Source organism: Branchiostoma lanceolatum, chromosome 11 (assembly GCF_035083965.1).
Source record: "Branchiostoma lanceolatum isolate klBraLanc5 chromosome 11, klBraLanc5.hap2, whole genome shotgun sequence".
Classification (NCBI taxonomy): domain Eukaryota; kingdom Metazoa; phylum Chordata; class Leptocardii; order Amphioxiformes; family Branchiostomatidae; genus Branchiostoma; species Branchiostoma lanceolatum.
The window spans coordinates 18857815-18878961 of NC_089732.1; the positions used below are offsets into that span (position 1 = coordinate 18857815).

The 21147-nt window shown below is 40.2% G+C and overlaps 1 protein-coding gene across 5 annotated transcripts in view; it reads right to left on the reverse strand.

The window, feature by feature from the left end:
• Nucleotides 1-21147, reverse strand: part of LOC136445387 (atrial natriuretic peptide receptor 2-like) — a 54541-nt gene extending 33394 nt beyond the window's left edge. For 2 of the 5 annotated variants that reach the window (XM_066443371.1, XM_066443366.1), the window contains exons 1-4: nt 17841-18000; nt 14311-14416; nt 9238-9370; nt 6242-6359 (exon numbers count right to left, since the gene is read on the reverse strand). In XM_066443371.1, coding sequence (XP_066299468.1) covers nt 6242-6359; nt 9238-9370; nt 14311-14416; nt 17841-17930 — 447 coding nt within the window. In that variant the 5' untranslated portion in view covers nt 17931-18000. Of the gene's footprint in view, nt 1-6241; nt 6360-9237; nt 9371-10526; nt 11256-14310; nt 14417-17840; nt 18001-21090 lie in introns of those variants that run through there. The other 3 variants (XM_066443368.1, XM_066443370.1, XM_066443369.1) reach the window with 3 other exon arrangements.

Consider the following 21147-nt stretch of genomic DNA (forward strand, 5'->3'; position numbering starts at 1 on the left):
CCATGGCAACAGGTTTCTGAAGAGGCATTTTATGCAAATTTCAATAATTTCGTTTTAAACATCGTTGTTTCCAATGTTTTCTTGCTCAACCACACTAGTTTACTACATGTATAACATCAAATGTGATTTAATGTAACTGTCATGATTCAATATTCATAAATTGTGATGGGATCGCCGCGCGCATGCGCGCGGTAGATCCCATGTAATTGGCCACTCGAGCGGGGACAAGCCGGACCGAACCAGCCTTTTGATTTGATGACGTCATCGCTCAAAATCCAAGATGGCGGACAAAATAGTTATTTTCCGTATAAACAGGCTTTTTCGCCTTTAAACTCGTCACAACCTGGAATTTTCTTAACCAGAAACATTCAGATTAACGTTTTTAGTCTATTTTGATTGTTATTTGGGATCAGACATGGAAAAAATGTATTTTGAAAAATTTCAAAATAGCCGATCCAAGATGGCGGATCCCAGGGGGGCGCTTACAACACATGACGTCATTCTTCGACGTCGTTTTGATGTCAAGTTAGTCACCACTGACGTCAAATGTCTTTGCATACCTTTAATTCAATAATACGCACTATTTTGTCAAAATTTTTTAGATATTATCATTGGAATTCCCTATTTCGGCAGTAAAATCACATCGATGACATCATAATTATGTCATATTACGTCATAACGTCACCAAAATTATAGGAATTATACAACTTTACATGAACATCACTCCCTGCAAATTTGGTGATGATAGAGCATACCGTTCGGAAGTTATGACGGGGGGGGGGGTCGAAAGGGGATGAAATTTTTTCATAGATTATAAAAGAAAAAAGCATAATCCAGCTAAGTTAAAAACCTACATTGATAGGTGAAAAAGAAGGGATTTTAGGCCGTTCTTGGGGAAGTAGGACAAATCACACCATCTCTAATTATAGCCAACTGCTTTATTTAACAGTCTGACTTGAATCTTGTAACTTTAGCCATGGACATGCATGACTGTTGTCAACTGTTGAAAATATGTTTTGAAATGTTTAACTTGGCAGTCCATGACTTATGCATATACATGTAATTTTTGATGGGAGCACTGTGCTCCCAAGAAAAAATTCCAGGCGCACCAGCTAATTTTTGGGAGCAAGTGCTCCTAAAATGGGCTTAGTCAGGAGGGCTGTAGCGGCATTTTTGGAACTGCAGGAGCCAATTTCGTTTCAAATGTTGAGAGGGAATAACTCAAGAGGTTGACGTATCACCATGACATTTGGTATGTAGATAGCTAAAAGAATGATTGACAAAATTTGCATAATTAATGAGGAAAGTTTATAAATCCGCTGCATTCGATTATATGACTTTCAAACATGTGACATGTGTAATTGAGATAGGAATATCGATAGATATCAATTATGCAATTTTACCTAAATTGCATAATTAATGACAAAATATCATAACACCATAATGATAAATGTTGGGGATTTCAATTTATGCAACTGAGGTCCTTATTTGCATAATTAATGGCAAACATTAATGATATGCCACTCGAAAAGGCTAACATCAGTCGGCGAAGGTATGGGGTCGGGGAGCTCTAGTGTTCCCTGTGTGCCACAAATTTTCTTCCGACAAAGTGCAGTGTTCTATCTGGATTACTCAAAGTAACTTTTGACATTTCATAGAATTCTCTTTAGATAACCCTTTTTTTTTTAAATTCACCTTTTGTTACCTGGCAGAATTATGTTAATGTAGTAAATGGCACAGTTGGTCCTTGGCAGCTGTCCAAATGTAGTTGCCACAAATGAGTAAACTGTTACTGTAGCATCAGGTGTTCTGGTAGTCTGTGGGAGGCAGACTTGGATTAGGGGCAGATCTTGTTACAAGAATGTGATATTCCAAGAAGCTAATGGGCTGAGAGTCAGCAGTTAACAACAAATACCAAAGGGCCACATATATTGATCTTCTTGTACTGTATCTAAAAAATTTCACAATCTTTTTGAAAATCAGTAGAAACAGCTCTTATCAGGCATAGCACACTTTTCTCATTGGAGATCTTCAGGCCTCAAAATTAACTTCCCCTACTGTCCCAAAATTGTCCCCAAAGAAAATGTCAATTTTCCCAAAGTGTCCCGGTGTGCGCCGAAGGCCTGAGGGGGTCCAGGCATCCTCCAACGGAAAATGTTGAGATTTTAAACCTCAGAAACTATTTTCTGCATTTTGAGGGGCACTACATTTTGTAGAATTCAGCCAGCTTTTTGTCTGTTTCTTACTTACCTCATTTTAAAGCCAAAGGCTAATTTCTAATTACAAGAATAAGAGGTTTAGAAATCGAATTTTGTGATTTGCTGTGAACGTAGGAGATTTACTAATCATAATAAGCAAAACAGGGCAATATAATACAACATGCAGAGAGGGATCATATAGAGAAAGGTCATCTTGCGTATGAATGCTTTTAGGCTCAGACTGAGTGTTTTTACAGGGAATGAACCACCTGTGTCTCGCTCTGTGGTGGCAACCATAACCTTTCTAGTACATCCCATAGATAAAGAAGAATTAACTTTGTGTAGACAACATTTACAATGTAGACTTACTTAAGGGTTGGCTACATCTTGTGTTGATATTGAGTGTGTGAGAAAATAAAGTGGCGGCGGCACAGGGGGGGCAGGGGGGGCGGCTGCCCCCCTGAAAAATATGTTGGGGGTGTCGTCCCCCGAAAATCAAGATGAAATCTTTGTGTATCTTTTCACTAACAGAGATTTTCTTAGCTTACTCTACCGGCACAATTTGCCTCTCAAAATGCAGGAAATAGCGTTTCAGCGGGTCAAGATTTCAAATTTTTCCCCGACGTACGTTAGCATACTCCGCCCTAGGATTGTTGCACCGCCAGTGTATATGTCGGGACGGCGTCGCCCCCAAAAGCTCAAGCTGAAACCCTTCTGTATTTGTTCAATCTATCAGCAATTTGCCCCTCAAAATTTAGGAAAAAGCGTTTCACTGGCTAGGGTGTCAAGGTTTCGAAACTTTCCCAAAGGAGAATCGGTTGCCGCCGGCGAAAGATATTTTTGGAGGGCTCGAGTGCGTCGCACCCCAAAACTCAAGCTGAACCCATCTGTATTTTTCCCATATAGAGATGTCATAAACCTTAGCTTACTTTATCAGCAAAATTTGCCCCTCAAAATTCAGAAAACAGCGTTTCAATGGCTGAAAAATGTCAAAGTTTTCAATGTAGCGCTCCGGCGGAAAAATTTTATGTCGGGAGGGCGTCGTCCCCCAAAACTCAAGCTGAAACGCTTCAGATCTGTATCTTTTTTCACATATAGAGATGTCATTAAACTTACTTTACCATCAAAATTTGCCCCTCAAAATTCAGGAAAGAGCGTTTCAATGGGTGACGACTTTCTAATCTTCCTGTGGGAGCATGTCGTGCCTCTGGCGACAAAATATGTCGGGAGGGCGCCATTCCCCCAAAATCAAGCTGAAACCCTTCTGAATTTAAAAAAAAAAATAGAGCATTGTCATTAAACTTAGCTTACTCTTCCAGCAAAATTTGCCCCTCAGAATGCAGGAAATAGCATTTCAGAGGGTCTAGATTTCAAAATTTCACGGACCCCCCTTGTATTGGCGCTCGTCAGAGTGACATTTCATCTCAACTAATCTCCCCCCCCCCCATACAAAATTTCGTGTCGCCGCCTCTGAATAGTGACTGTCTGCTTTACAAGCATTCTGTGATAGTGGCAGCTTTCAGGTCAAGCAGATGAGTTCTGTAGTATATTAAGTTTGTCAATTACCGCTTGTGTTGGTGCATCTGTTTTGTCTAATATCGCTTTTAGCTGATCAATACAGTTCTGGATTTCTCTTTCATTTGACATATTTTCTTAATGTTTTTTTGAGCGAATTTAATTACATGTCCCAGAAACAACATTTAAACGTACCCCATATAACGCTAGGAACCATTAATTCGACACCCTTTTAATTCGACACTTTAAAGTATTGGCTTGCCAATTAAGATTCAGCAGGTTGATGCAAAAACTGTTAATTGCATTCCGATACGAGTTAAGTACTGACGTCAAAAAGGTACAGTCGTAAGTTCATGAAGATCAAACTTTGCAATTACGAGGTCGTCAATTTACTAACCGTTTGTTTTAACGTTATGTATGTCATGGGAGAGGGAGCAGCGGTCACACACCGTCACAATGTCGACATTTTCTTCTTCATATCATCACATTACATATCTATACTTGTATTGATCAAAAGAGGAATAAACAATATGTCCGTCAATAACAGCAAATAAGTCTAGTTTTGTCCTTGATCCAAACAAAGCGCGAATTATCCAGAGGCTTTGCGAACGCATGCCGTCGGAAACCGCCATTTTGAATATTCCCAGAATCATACGGGTGATCACGTGAGGAAAAGCAGACGACGCAGGTCATTTATATTTATCTATTTATTCATTTTTCCCCTTTCCTGTCTTGGATTATTAAATAGGCATGTCCAGCAAGTGTTTATACATCATCAGCAATTGGAAATAGTAACCGACGTCAACAACCTTACTACTCTTTCTATTTTCCCCTATTTTCAAATGTAAAAGTCCGGAGCCACGTGTAAGCTAGTGCAAACAGGTCTTGAAGACCATACCAACCGTCTCACTACGGGTTTAGCATGCCAATGACAATGTTATACTATTAAATAATTGAATTTTGGCAGCAATTAATGTAAAAGTAAAGCTTTTGCATTCTTTATTTAAGACTCTTGTCATTTTTATATTTCCGGAACATATATTCCCACAGCGGCTAAGACGATAGCGACACAAGAGAGTCTTACTCCCCTCTACCGCAGTGATGTTCGCTTGGTACAGGCCGATGAGCTGTGTTAGGATAGTTTCCGTTTCCGCCTGGCATATATTTTTGTTTACCGGGCAGAAGTGCAAGCAAACGTTAGTTACTCGCATTTCGATAGCTGTAGCAGGCTCAAGTATTAGACCTCAAGGTTTATAATAGCCACGACAGTGCAATGGAACATAAGAACGGGTCTGCCGCAGGACGATGTTTTTCAGGACTATTTATTTTGACCGCAGTATCGTGAGTGCATCGGCGGCGTACCGACTGTGACCTGTGGCGCCTATAGTAACTAGTGTAAGTGGCCGTTGGTTGACGGAGAAATCGGGAAATAACCGTTGTTCTGACTATTAAAATTATCGGTAAACAGCGACATTGTTGTATACTGTCGGATTAATGGTTCGTTTGGAACAGATTACGCAAGGCGCCGTCATATCGGGTCCGATGTTGAAGACGTAATTTTTAGGAGATATGTCAATGATTTGGAAGAGGGACACACATGTAGCAATTGCGGCAAAAACAACGTACACGATACAGTCAATGATTACCGAAATACTCTCAAGTCTGCTTGTTGATTTATCATACCATGGTGCGTTGGCGTAAAGGTGTCGAATTAATGGTTCCAAGCGTTAAGTCATCGGGTCACTTGGCGCCATTGTTAAATTGAAAAAATTAATTAATAAAACTTACTGTACTGTCAATTTTTGCACTTGAGACAAGGACAAGAAGCAAGAAAGAGACTAAAAAGTAGTCTATACAACTGGCTTGCCACATGAATTTTGTTGTTTCTGCATTCTGGAATTCCTTCTGTCATCTTACTTAAAATCAGCAGGAACACTTGAACTTTTCAAACAGCTGTATGAACAAGACTAGATTGTACATGTACCTGAGTACTGAACATTGATAGAGGAACTTTTATCTGCATCTCAGTGGATCATTTTGTTTGATTCTTTTATTTGCTATTTATTGATGTAATTTCAAATTAAGGTAAGACTGGGTCACATTTCTGACAAACTAGATTTCTTTTGACTTGTACTATCACTTACTTACGAACGATACGATACATACTGCCCAACCTTCCACACATGCAAATTCTTTTTTGACTTGAAGTACTAGTAGTATCATTTGATTTCTGGACAAAGTCCAACAAACACACATTATTGTTATAATAAGTTACAATGTACTTTGATTTGGTTCTATCACCAGTTACTTACAATTTCTATTCATTTATAAAAGTATTTATTTTAGTTGACCTTTAATTCATCATGATTTTAATTTTATGTCGGTGTTCTCTCATTAGGAATCATTAAATAACGCCAGTAGGAAATATGTATTTCCTTGTAAAATAAATGAAATGACAAAATAAATCATACTTCTATTAATATTATATACTTGGCAAAAAGAAATGTCTTACAACATTTAGTACTCACACTTTCTTGTGGACAGGAGTGGACGTTGACGTGGTACACACAGCAGTTGTCCTGGGTACTCTTCCACGCTGCCGGACAGGGGTGGTGATGGCACCAGTCTTTGGCCACAGTAGCATTCCTGTAGTTAACATAACATACTATTACAGAAGACAAATGACCCTTATCAAATGAAGGACATGTTTTTGGTAGCATTTGTGATGTAGGGCCATTGTATGTTAATGGGTGCAATTGCTGTCGATAAGTAATGATAACGTTACATGTAGGTTTCATTTTTACCGCCACTGTGCCAACCCAGAAGACAGAGGCACCTGGCGAGCTGCCATCAAGCCTCCACATCTATGTGGAAGCACGGTTAACCCTTGCCTCAGGGAGGAGAGACGATAAGCCTGATACTCAGTGATAGCTAGTGTGTGAGTGAGTGAGTGAGTGAGTGAGTGAGTGAGTGAGTGAGTGAGTGAGTGAGTGAGTGAGTGTGTGTGTGTGTGTGAGTGAGTGAGTGAGTGAGTGAGTGAGTGTGTGTGTGTGTGTGAGTGAGTGAGTGAGTGAGTGAGTGAGTGAGTGTGTGTGTGTGTGAGTGAGTGAGTGAGTTGGTGAGTGAGTGAGTGAGTGAGTGAGTTGGTGAGTGATTGAGTGAGTGAGTTGGTGAGTGAGTGAGTGAGTGAGTGAGTGTGTGTGTGTGAGTGAGTGAGTGAGTGAGTGAGTGAGTGAGTGTGTGTGTGTGTGTGTGAGTGAGTGAGTGAGTGAGTGAGTGAGTGTGTGAGTGAGTGAGTGAGTGAGTGAGTGAGTGAGTGAGTGAGTGAGTGTGTGTGTGTGTGTGAGTGAGTGAGTGAGTGAGTGAGTGAGTGAGTGAGTGAGTGAGTGAGTGAGTGAGTGAGTGAGTGAGTGAGTGAGTGAGTGTGGCTTCCAGAGCAGGCCTCCAGAGCAGGCATCTGACTAGTTGATTTCATTTTCAGTCATAATTTACATCTACCAATCAGGCTGGTGGATGAACTGGTGTCCATATACTACAATGTCTGGTGCATTTGAGTCTTATCAACTTGTCTTCTCAGTTTTATGTGACTAATACGTTATCAAACACCTGTCGTGTATAATTTGACTACCAAAATACATTTTCCGATAATTTTTCGGCTTTACTGGCTTGACTGGTTCTTGCTCATCAAACTCATGACAAATCATTAATAAAAAATGAAACACAAATACTGAAAATTAGCAAATACTTTCCAGGTTGTTTTAATTTGTGGTAGCTGGAGGGAAAAGGTGTTTTTTTTGTGTTTGAAATTCAGGGTTGTCCTAAATTTGCAGTACTTATGAAGTCACTGCAAAAACTGGGAAAATATATTAACCACTGCATACATATCAAGATTTAAACTGCTCTTGTTGATGGAGAATGGGCATGTAATGGTGTAACAATGTTGGTGGTTAAACAACACAAGAAGCTATGGATGGATTGTTTTGATATTTCATATGTGGTTAGGTCTTGACCTAGATCAAAGAATTTATCAGATTTTGGGCTCCCTGTCTGCTTTCCTCTGCTTCAGATGCAGCAGAAATTCCATCTTTTGCATCTCGTGTTCTGGACATGCTGTCGTCATTTTTAACATCTGATAGCCATAATGTCCTTGGAAAGAACTGACAAAAGTTTGCACTATTGAACTGCAGTGCTCGTACCTAAACTCCGGACCTAAACTGGACCTGCAAAAACGTTTTGGTTCAAGTAAAAAAAAACACCTTAATGTCAGGAACCAAGTCCCGACTTGCAAAAACAAATCTCTCACTTATGTTTTCCTTTTTATTCTTAACCATCTAAAACCTTCCATGTTGCTTCCATATAGATCGTGAAATTTTCACTGGAAAAATACGAAAACATTGCTGTTTTTGTGGTTATGACTGAGCTTCAAAATCTGTGTTCACTACTGACTGTATAAAATTTTGCATGTATTATTTTTCAAATTGTAACATGGAATTTTACATATGCATGCATGGGTTCAGGTCCGGACTTATCAAGTCTGGACCTGAACCTGAACCCCTGGACTTGAATCCAGACCTGAACTAGAACATGAGTTTTGGTATGCAGCACTAGATTCAGCTGCAGATTTTGATTTTGAAACAGGATAACTCTAGAAGGGATGCATAGATCTTAAATGTTAATTAGGTGTAATAAATCCAACGGATGTTTATTTATCTATTTATTCATTGCACTTCTCCATAAAAATGGAAGGCATGATGGAACAGGTGTACCCCCGCAGGGGTCACCTTCTCAAGGTTTAACATTATCCTCTCTGTTCTGGTATCCAGTATTAGATTTAGCATCACTCAAAGGTTGTCTGCTTTGCACAATTTCATTCTGATTTAAGGCCACACGAATAGACCAATCCCATAGCCCTGCCAATCTGTCAAAATATAGAAATGCAAAATAAAAACATAAAGAGGCAGTTTGACTGCCCAATTCATTTAATTTCCTGCAAAAATCTGATAACCGACAGATTGAATAGACCAATCCTGACTGTCAATCACAATTAGAGATTCAACCAATGATAGCACTGCAATTATCAGAGACCAATAAGAGAGTGACTGCATGTTTGTCAAATATTTGCCTCTTTATGTTTTTATTCTTAATTAGTAGTAGTACTACTGTCCACTGTGTTCTGCTGCTGCAGTAGTCTGGACACACTGCAGCAGCAATCAGTTTTTATTTTACTGTCAAACAATGAATTTTCAACTAACATTCAATTTGTTAAAAATTGAAAAACTGGGGAAAAAACAGTTGTAATAGAAAAACAGCTAGGAAGCCAAGGATTTTCTTCAATTGCTAGTGCCAAAATATAACTTTTTTTTGTTTGATTCATTTCTGGAATGGCACACGTGATATTCTAAAATCAGGAAACAAGAAATTAAAAACTGGCGTGACCAAAGGAATACTGTGCTCTTTCAAAATGTTAACTGTACTTTTTTGAAGTATGAGAGGAGTTGTACATGTTGTAGATGTTGTAACATACCCGTGAGGCAGGATATTTTCTGTCACAGCATGAGTGTAGAATGTATCGGGGAGATGGAGGCTGTAGGTCACATTGAAGCCGTGACCTGCTGTGATCTTCTCTGGTGGAGCCTTGATCCAAGCCATCTCCAGACCTGAGTCGTGCAACAGAAATCAATCTCCATCATGCAACTTAACGTTACTGCAGGGATATAAGATATTACCATTATTTCTCACCAAGTGATGACATCCTTTGCAAATCCCTGACATAGTCATGACTCCTTTATGCAATGAAATATGTTTGCATCCAGTGACACAACAGAATAAACCCCTGAAGCCATCATAAATTATCTGGAAGCCATATTTCATATGTAATTTGACACCGCATATCTCATCAGTTTTTTTCTAACTCAAACAATAGCTAGTATCTTTTAAAAGTAGCTTTTGTCAAACCTTTCTTTGTTTTCTAATTCCTAAGGCTAAACTACCTATATGCTATTTCGAGGGTTGAAATTCTTGTTAATAATAGATTTAGCTTTAGGAATATTTTATATACGCTCGTTCTCATTTAAATGTACAAATTGCTGTGAGGCTACCGAGGCCCTCCGACAAATCAAGTCAGATCGCTCCGGTCACTGTTCTTGAACGCTGTGCAAGGTGGTTTGTAAAGCCTGTCGCCAAATTCTGTTTTTCAATTTTAAATCACTTCGTCATAAAAACGACAGTTTGGCACCATATATGTGGCAGGAATGTCTTACTTCAAACGGTGACGGAAGGTACAGAATTTGGCGGCAGGCATTACAAACCACCTTGCACAGCGTACAAGAACAGTGACAGGAGCGATCTGACGTGATTTGTCGGAGGGCCTTAGTAGCTGGATTCGCCAGTTAACCAGTCACTCTCTGCACTGAATTGTTACGTTCTCGGCTGCTTTTTGAATTTTGCATGTCTCCTCAGACGACAGTCGTTTTTTAGGGCTTTTTTAAATAGGCAACCCATTGCTATAACTTCTTCTAAGTCAAAACCTGTAAGTAATTTTGTGGTGCATTTTTCGTGAAACATCAATAAGTGTTGTGGGAAAATAAAGAAAGCATCGATGTTGCCCGTAATTTGGCTCATATCAAATCGTAAAGGCTCAGGCCACAGCAATTCGTACAATTAAATGAGAACAAGTGGGCCTATCTACAGAACACTATCTACTGACTATGTTTTCGCCAAAAGACAGGCTCAGTTTGTCGACAATATCAATTTTTCCCCCACTATTGACTTTTTTCTTCACTATTGACAGGCTGTCGCAGGCTGATCACTCACCAATCGGAAGCCAGCAAATGCAACCAATCAGAGCACACCATACATCCTTTGATAACACTGTCCATAAGACTTCTTGAAGTTCTTCTCTAACTTTAATTGACAGGCTGATCAATAATTCATATTGTGGATACTATTGATGTTCACTTATTGGCTACAAAGATGACTGCTTTACATTTTTCGAATGCGTGAAGGAAAGGGGCGAAATTTATCCAGGCATTACATGTATTTTTTATATAAATTAAGCATCCATATATCATTTCACTTCCATGCACATCACACTTAAGACTTAGAGTCTACTAAAGACTCAAGGCGTGGATCGGCGCAGGGGAATATCTGACGTCTTCTTTACCAATATTTTTCGCGGGAAGAACAAAAATTGCACATAGAGTCTGATAACTATAGGAGTATTTCAGAATGTTTTGCTTCTTTGGTGGCAATAACTGACGGTGAACCAGGGGGAGGCAACAGTATCATCGTCATCACGATGCGACTCTTGGGGAGGGGGGCGCAACATCGGCAGGCTCTCTGGCTGGCTGGGGGTCGTCGCCGGCCGCTGTTCAGATCTTCAACCGCTTTGAAAAATACTTTGCTAAATTCTACACAGCTCGCTCTCTTGAAATTATCAAAGGCTTCTTCAATCTCTTTCCATGTCGTAGACTCGGCGCCAACAGCTTTAGAACTGTGCCCGCCGCCGCCGCTCAGAATCCACCCATCCGGGCCGGGCGGAACCAGCTCTGATTGGCGGACACTTCGCCTGTCAATAACATTTTTTTTTCACACCCCTATATTCCGAAGTCCCTTATAATGTTCTGAATACCCCAGAGTCAAAACTTGTGAATGTTCCGACACATGGCAGGTAGAACACTATCAGATACCAATTATTATACGAATAACGTTAACGTTACATTCCTAATTTGCATAATCAATGCAAAAGTGCCATAATTCTTTCCAGCTGGTTTTTGACGTGTTTTAGGCGTTTTTGTCGGGCTTTCTACTTTGTCATGTTTTTTTTTTCTTCTATAAACCACACAGAGACAAAAAAAACAGGACAAAGTAGACAGCCTGACAAAAACGCCTAAAAACACCAGCCGGAACCACTCCTCTGCTTGGAGAGTATAATCAGGCTAGTATTCTTCTTGTTGTGACAGTTGAGAGACTGATCTTGAACTCTGTTAATCTGAATCAGAGTCCGAACTCCATCGCACCTTTCAATGTAGTAAAATTTTCTTCTCTCTGAACACGTACGATGCTATAAAACTGACGCGAGGTCGTTAATGGTCAGACTCAGTGGGGGCGAGCGCTGCCTGCACTATATATAAATGCCCTATGTTTCAGTGATTATACTAAGTAGTAATCCCGCGCAGTAAAATAATTACCGTTAATGATAATCAAGATCATTATGCCCCCAGTGAGAATATCCATTATTTATTGAAAACTATTTTTAGAAATCTGGAAAAATGCCGAGATTTTTCGAAAAGATCTCGAAATTTTCCCCCAGAAAAACCTCGAGATTTTTCATAGATGATATAAAATGATCCAGTTGTTTTGTAAATATTTGTTAAGATCTAAAAAGAAAATAGTCCAAAAAGAGTTTTAAATATGCTATGAACTCTAACGAAATTCATAATCATGACCGTGTGTCGGAACATTTACCGATACGGCTTTCGGATTTATAAGGGTTTTTGATTCGTGACATAGGGATCTCGAAGTTCGGAACATTGGGATTTCGGAACATTGGGATTTCGGAAGTACAAGTGTCACAGTACAGATTGGAATCCAGTACAATCTAGAACTGTACTAGTACAGATTGGAATTCCTATCCGTACTAGTACAGTTCTAGATCAGTGTACTGGATTCCAATCTGTACTGTGACATAAGGATTTCGGAACATAGGGATTTCGGAATCATAGGGATTTCGGAACATAGGGATTTCGGAATATAGGGGTGTGAAAAACTTGAATGAAATCCATTGAACAAATGTCAACCCTATACCATATCTAAGGTCTTTTGGCTGTAATACAATTACACAGGGTCCCAAAATATTCATTGAATTCGGAGGTACTAGTATTGTAATCAGTTAGTGTGTTTGTTTGTTTGTTCGTTTGAAGCCGTGTGTGTCCGCAGTTCCTATTGGCATACATGTATTTAGACAGCTCAGAGAAATTACGGAAACTCTAGATATTTCACGGAGGCATGTGGTCTCCAAAGTCTTTCTTTGGGTCTGAGAATAACCAAAAAATCCCAAAATAGATCATTTCAAGTTATCTATGCCAAAAGTAAATGAAGTCCTGTGTGTACATGTCAAAGGCAACGGCCCATGTCGGATTTCATTTCATTTAGCTAGAACACCACGGAACCGGATGCAAAATACATTAACACATTTTGGTCTGAAAATAGCCAAAAATCCATTTTGAAGAGGTGTAAGAGTTATGTCAAAACATACATACCAACCAAACCAAAGAATAGACAACAAGCTTCCTGGGAATCTGTCACAGTTTTTGAAATGAGACAACAAATTAAAAAGCATGCGCTCGGAATAAAATCAGGCACACAAGGGAATCAAAAGTCTCAAGAAGGCACAAAAAGATCTAACTAATATATATCAAAAGGGATAACAAGACAACACCGCTATGGGGCCCAAATCTAATCAGTTGGAGATCTCGTGGAGACCTACACACATCCCAAAACAAAATCGATCCAGAGTTATCGTGCTCTCTCTCACACTCACACACACGCGCTACTGAAAATATAACCTCCTGGCGAAGGCGAACAATAAAATAAAAAAGATCCTTTTACTGAGTAGTGTATTCCTACCGTTGGCATGTGGTTCTCTTAAAAAGCACGTGTTTATGTGTTATGGTCATCATCATCAACTTTGGATTCATTTTGCCACGATCCATAATGATATTGAGAGATTTACAGCTAAGTTGTGCATTACTGGGCTGGTTTAACAAAGAATGGCTTTTTTTCAAATAACGTCTGAAACCTCTTCACAAACTTTCAACCATAAAGCCTTATCACTGAAGATTACCTGCAAATCATTTTCCTTTCCACATTGGTCCTTTATATATATATACATAAGGAAACGTTCAATTTCTTTTCATGCATGCATGAATACGCGACTGCTCCAACTTTCATAAACACAGTCACCTACTTTCAACACTGGCGCGTTAGTGGTTACAGTGTATCAATGGAGGTTAAATGTTTCTGCTTATTTTTTGCTTGCCATCAGTGAGAATTCATTGTATGTTTGCTTAAAACGTAGCAAAAAGAGCTTTGTAACCGGACAGGGATTTGTGTAAATAAAAGGAAAAAACACAATCACTACGGAGAATAGCACCCATGCTATTAGTCTCCAAGCAGACCTACTGGTTGGCAAAGACCGTATCCAACAGGCAGAAGGAGTTTTTATAGCCAACCCGAGTTGGCTATGAGACTTGGGTTGGCTATAAAAACTCCTTCTGCCTGTCGGATACGGTCTTTGCCAACCCGTAGGTCTGCTTGGAGACTACAAGGTTATCTCGTTGTATAGTTAACGTTTACATGATATCATCGGACATATCCCACCAAATGGTGAGAAATAACATACTAATTATTCGCTTCGGCCATAATTTGGACATACATAGCAAATACGGATGAATACAATGTTCAATCAAAGAGACCTTGCTTGGAGATATTGAAAGGTTATGACGACTATGAGACAATGTAATATTTCTTTTGATCTCAGGTTCTACACGGCTATTGAAAGCTTACAGAGCTGCATCTTTATATTACTCGCACTTACCACCGCACGGTATCGTGTCTGGACTATTTGCATCGGCGTCTATGGGCCAACAGTCGTAGACCTTGTTGTCCAATTTGTGCCACCCAATTGTCACCATAACCATTGCCTGTAAGTATAGAAGTACAATTAGCAGTTTATTCCAAACGAATACGCCTTCCGACTGTAGCAGAGGAAAGCCTAGTAGTAACTCTTTCGTCTGAAACTTTTATCGTTTCATGAGACCCGATTCACACTGGGAAAATTTCTGGACGTGATCCGACGTGCGACCAACTGGGACTCAGGCTGCGCCATTGCTCTGCGCCATGTTAATCCTTGGTGATAACGTTACATGTAGTACCTGTTTACAGTGAAAAAGAGTTTAAAGTCAACTATGCGCATTGCTACACTTTCTGGATCTGTATAAAAGAATAAATCAATGTTCACATCAGCAACAAAACAGTCCATATAGAAACCAAACCATTTGTACGTGGAGTCAATTCTAACATTGTATCATTCATTCCAAGGCGAATGTTACTCCACCATCGCCGGTTTCTGTACGTCTATGTGGTGTTGAAATATTCATAGAAAGAGAGAAAACAATGATAAACGACACGCCGTTCACATGGACTTCACGTTCTTTGCCTGGACTTCAGCCTCGAGCTCAGAGGTAGCGTAACCCTCGTCACGACTTCAGCCACACGAACACATACACACATACAGACACACACACACACATACACACACACACACACACACACACACAAACATGAACACACACACACATACACACACACACACACACACATACATACATGCACACACATAAACACACACACACACACATAAACACACACACACACACATACACACACATACACGCATGCGCATACACACACACACACATACACACACATACACAAACAAACATAAACACACACACACACACATACACACACATACACAAACATAAACACACACACACACACATACATACACACACACATACGCACACACATACACAAACAAACATAACCACACACACACACACATACACACACATACACAAACATAAACACACACACACACACATACGCACGCACACACATACACACACACACACACAAACATAAACACACACACACACACACATACATACGCACACACACACATACACACACACACATACACACACACACACAAACATAAACACACACACACACACATACATACGCACACACACACATACACACACACACATACACACACACACACAAACATAAACACACACACACACACACATACACACACATACACAAACATAAACACACGCACACACACACACATACATACATACGCACACACACACACACACATACACACACACACACACACAAACACCGTCCTGAAATGTGCTACGTTATGCACATAACAAACAAGAGTTCGGAGACCGCATATCTCAATGAAATATTCTGATTATGCAAATGACTTCCACATTCCACAGGACAAAAGATGCACAAACCAGGAGTTCTGCTGCAGTACCAAGGTCACATACCAGGGGGCCTAAAATCGGCCTTGACCTTCGGCTTCCCAAGATTTACCCACATACCAAATATCATCGTCATCCATCCAGAGGTTCTAGAGTAACGCTGACTACAAAATCAGGACATCGGGGCGGCCGCTAAGAGTGCGATTTAAGTCAGGCTACTGTAACGTGTTGTTCCCTTCCCGACTGCCCTGCAATTTGTCAGGAATATCTCATAATGAGAAAGAATTGTTTGCTGCAACAGACGTTCAATTTTGTCAGTAACATTATTCACTTCCGAGGCAGACATGGGTCACTAGATTACAGCTGGAAAGACCAAAGGAAGTAAAGAGAAATCATAGCTGATGATGATGAGCGATGGCGGCATATGCCTACAGTAACACCCACGGGTATAATTTCATCTGGCACTCCCTTCGCGGAGACGTGCTGATCGCCCCTTCGTTTTACCACCTGCGCAATTCTGTTCATGATTCCAGGCACGAATGACACCATTTGCACTGAATGAAGACGTTAATTTGACAAGGGTGCAACAGACATATTTGCCAGATTGTGGTAGCCTCCTTCGCAGCCCGAGCGCGATTTTCAATACATGGGCCAGACCCTTGTGCGGGAAAGATCGTGTCTGCGCTTCTACAAGGATGCGTGCCGCTGACATTGCACTGTGCAATGGGGCTTTGAAACGTGTTTTCCGTCCCAACTACCTTCCTTTCTTTTCTATATGAACTTCTACTATCCCCCTTTATTTGCCAGGCGAATCATTCGACAATACAGCTCAGTGTTTGAGACATCCCTCCCTGTACACTTCCGGGACATTCATTCATCAGGGAAACAAAAGACCACATATGGGCAAAGTAGTAAGTGCATAGATGATATTTTTACAGGTGAAGTGGGAAGCCTGTTTTGGTTGTGTCCAATGTTCTGGAAACGTCACCTCCCGGGGTGTACGTTAGAGTAAACACCAATCATCAAAGCCGCGGGAGACGCTAATCAAGCAATCATACGTGCAGAGTTGTGCCCGGGAGGCCCAGAGTGCATTCGCTACGGAATGGACGAATGGCTGATTTCTATACAACTATGTTCTCTGCAACACTATTATCGTGGATGTGCTCAGTCAGAATGAACACCAGCTAACGGTTCTACACCAGGCAAGCCAGTGACTTGTCATTGGAGCGAAATGTCGAGCAACAGGTTTATGTTTAACATATTTAACATGATCTTCATGTAGATTTACATCCCCGCAAACAAACCGTTGGCAAATGTGGTAAAAGAGTATTTTGCAAGGATCTTTCACAAAACAGCTTGCCCCCTACACTGATCGGTACCGTTGTGCCGCGCACTGTTACGTATTCTTTTGTATCAAGGTGCATTCAGACTGCTCACTGTATGAAAACCATATTATCATCATCATTAAAAAGATAATCCTTTTCTAGTCATTTGCCACTTCGGCAATAGGAAATATATAACGATCGACCCTGGCTCTCCTCTCTCTTTTAGAAAAAACACGTTTTGTTACAAAGAGCCGACTGTACGACCAGGAATCCTACCGGCTGCACAGCAGACATGATTGCATGTTTACACATTAATAACCATGAATGTCTTCTACGTTTGCAGAAAAAAGACCCCAGTCGCCCATAGTTGAAACAAATCACAAAATTTGGAACATTCAGATGGTGACTTTCAAGCATAGTGCTCTAATAAGTAATATAAATCATGACAAAATTGTGCCGGTGCCGAGCGGAGTTACCGCTAAGCCCGTTTCAGTCAGATCAAGGAGGTTATATGGTCCGATACAGGCTCACATTTCTTGACCAGAGAATAATTCGAGACTTCATACAAAATTAAACAAACAAAAATGTTTGATGGAGTTCTACATTTACCAAATAACAGTATACAAAGCCGGCCACGTCCAAATAGAAGCCGGCGCCGTAGCTTTGTCTGAAAACACATATGGATTCGCTGAACATAGCCGAAGAGGGATAAAAATGACAAAATAACGGGAACAACTCACGCTCAGGACATAACAAACGTAGTAGATGTGACTGCCCATAACGTAGGTGCGAGGTCCCAGGACCGGCAGGCTGCGAACCAGGTGAAACATCCGTGTGAGAAACCTCAGTTGGTCTCATCTAACAACAACCGAGAAGAAAATCACATCCTTCTTTGATATGGCCGCCGTGGTAATAAGTTCGCCGAGATGCCAGACACAAATATAACAAAATCATCAAGCTGAAAAAATGGGGGCGGGCACATGCTGATTGGCCCATGAGATCGCATCACTGTTGCTGTGGTGAACGATTGACAGCCAACAGTGTTTCGGTGTGTTGGGAACTCCGCAACATACATGATTTCCACCTCTTCACCGTTAAATTCTACATTTTCTATGTTGTGCGGAAAGCTGGAAACTTGATATGGAATAAAAGTTGGAATACAAATCAAAATATGAAGGAGGTGCGTTAAAGGAAACCCAAGCAATATTAGGGCCCGAAAATTGGATTTTGAAAGTCAATTTATCTATTTAGTCATTTCTATAGATGATTAGTACAAACAACACTTTCACAATGTATAGCGACGACCATGATGCAAAAATATGACGTCGGTGTGATTTGAGAACTCACTGAACATCATCGCGTGGGTTTTGTAGGCTCGCGAAACTAAGGGCATCATTGTACGGCTCGTTTTTGCGCAGTTTTAAAATGCTCAAAGTGTGAAGTTGTTACGCAAATGTGCTAAACAGGAATTTAGTAAATGTCACTACCATAAAGATTTCAGCATTTTTTTTGAATTTCCATTTTTTTGCCCTAATATTGCTTTGGTTGCCTTTAAAGTAGAAAACAACAACAAATAACAACGTTGGGCGTTAAAATGTGGACCCTCGAGCGTTTCAAATTCTAAGAACTGAACCTTCTGAAAAGGCATTTCCTGTGTTTTTGAGAGAATTTCTTGTTGGAAGTAGACCCATGCCCGTAGCCAGGGGGGGGGGGTTTCTACCGAAGCCCCCGAACCCACCCCCCCCCCCCCCTGGCTACGGGCATGGGTAGAACACTATCAGATACCAATTATACGAATACATTCCTAATTTGCATAATCAATGCAAAAGTGCCATAATTCTTTCCGGCTGGTTTTTGATGTGTTTTTAGGCGCTTTTGTCGGGCTTTTTACTTTGTGATGTTTTTTTTTTAATAAACCACACAGAGACAAAAAAAAACATGACAAAGTAGACAGCCTGACAAAAACGCCTAAAAACACGTCAAAAACCAGCCGGAACCACTCCTCTGCTTGGAGAGTATAATACTAGTACTCTTCTTGTTGTGACAGTTGAGAGACTGATCTTGAACTATGTTAATAAAAGAGGGCACTTGCTCTCAAACTTTAAATTCCAACTGTTTAACCAAAACATAGAGATTGTATCGTCTTATAGTTATCTAGGAGTGATGTTTACAACGGGTTGCACTTTCAGCACCGCTATGAAAACCCTGCAAAAGAAGGCTTTACGAGCCCTCTTCAGTATAAAATCGACTCTTGGAGACAGCAATCCCCGTATATCAGTGTACAGTAAACTATTCGATGCATGCGTAGTTCCAATATTAACTTATGGTGCGGACGTATGGGGCAAGATTGGGCTGAACGATAATTCGCCGATTGAACAAGTTCATCTCAAATTCTGTAAGGCAATCCTGGGCGTAAGAAAAAATGCCAGCAACCTTGCCACAAGAGCTGAGCTCGGTAGATATCCCCTCTGGATTGAAGTGTATACTAGAATCTATTCATACTATAAAAGATTAGTTAGAGAAATGCCGAAAGATAGCTTACAGTATGAAGCATTTTTAGTGCAGCAGGACCTACATAGGAGAAAGATACCATGCTGGCTTTCAAATATTAGTAAAATCTTGGCGGAGTCAGGCTTTGCCTACCTTTTACTTAACAAAGATCGAAACACGCTTTCCGCTCAATCTGAACTAAAACAAAGGCTAAGAGACAACTTTCTTCAACATTTTTACCGGCACAACGAACTCTTGTGGTGAAAATGGAAAGCACGGAAACAAATTAAGAACCTACCAAAAATTTAAGATTTCATATGAAAAAGAAAAATATCTAGATATACAAAATGTTAACTATCGCCGAGCTATGACTAAACTAAGGATCAGCGATCATCCACTGCAAATTGAAGTTGGTAGGTACAACCAGACTCCACCAAATGACAGAATGTGTACATTCTGTGACAAGGATTGTATAGAAGATGAAATACATTTTATCTTAGAATGCTCACTATACTCAGACATGCGCAGATCCCTCGTAAGTTCAATACAACTAGACAAGAAATATGCGCATCTTACAAATAACGAGTTATTCACATGTATTATGTCTTCTAGAAACTACGTTATAATCGAAAAACTATGTGAATTTGTGTACAAATGTTTCAAGAAGAGAGAAGAGACTCTATAGATTTAGATGGAATATAGAACAATGTTCCTTTTCTTTTACTCCATGTTACCTAATGCATTTAGCCCATGTTGGGCATGAATATGCAATAAAGTTCATTGTCATTGTCATTGTTAATCTGAATCAGAGTCCGAACTCCATCGCACCTTTCAATGAAGTAAAATCTTCTACTCTCTGAACAGGTACAATTTTGTAACCGAATTTTTAAAAATGTAAATCGCTTACTGTAGCGTTACATGGTCCCGTTTGCAAATGCAGATGACCCAGATAATGGCATATGCATCTCAAGTTAGTATTTGATATACATGTAAATATCCATATTTTGTTCATGTAGGAGTGTATCATTTTCATTTAATCGTCAAGTATTCAATTGAAATCGTCCACCAGTCGAAGACAACTGCCGTTGGAGACTTACTTGTCCCTCTATTTGAGGGGGAAATACATGTACGTGTAAAGCACGCCCGTACCCAGCGCCGTGAAGAAGCCATAGGATTAAATCGTGGGCTTCGAATTATGTCACATCAACTGCCGATCAAGCTCAACAAAATAAACTTCTGGAATTCACAGCTGTCGTTTTTGTTTTGTTTTGTGCCTTTCTTGTTCCTCCGCGCGTAGTTGTGTACACAAGTACGTAACGAGCGACCTTCTACACTGGTAGTTAACCGTTATTTCTTCTTAGTTATCTAACTAAACACGTTGGAAACAAGACGAAAGTTCGCTATCTTGGGGGGTAAAATGTTGCTCAAGTGTGTTATGTTATAAGAAACAGAGATTTACAAAGTACCTTATCGTTGGCGCTGTTAGGGTGTTAAGATTACCTCTCTACATTGCGCTCGGAGGGGAGTTATGTCACGGACCATACTTTGCCACGGGAG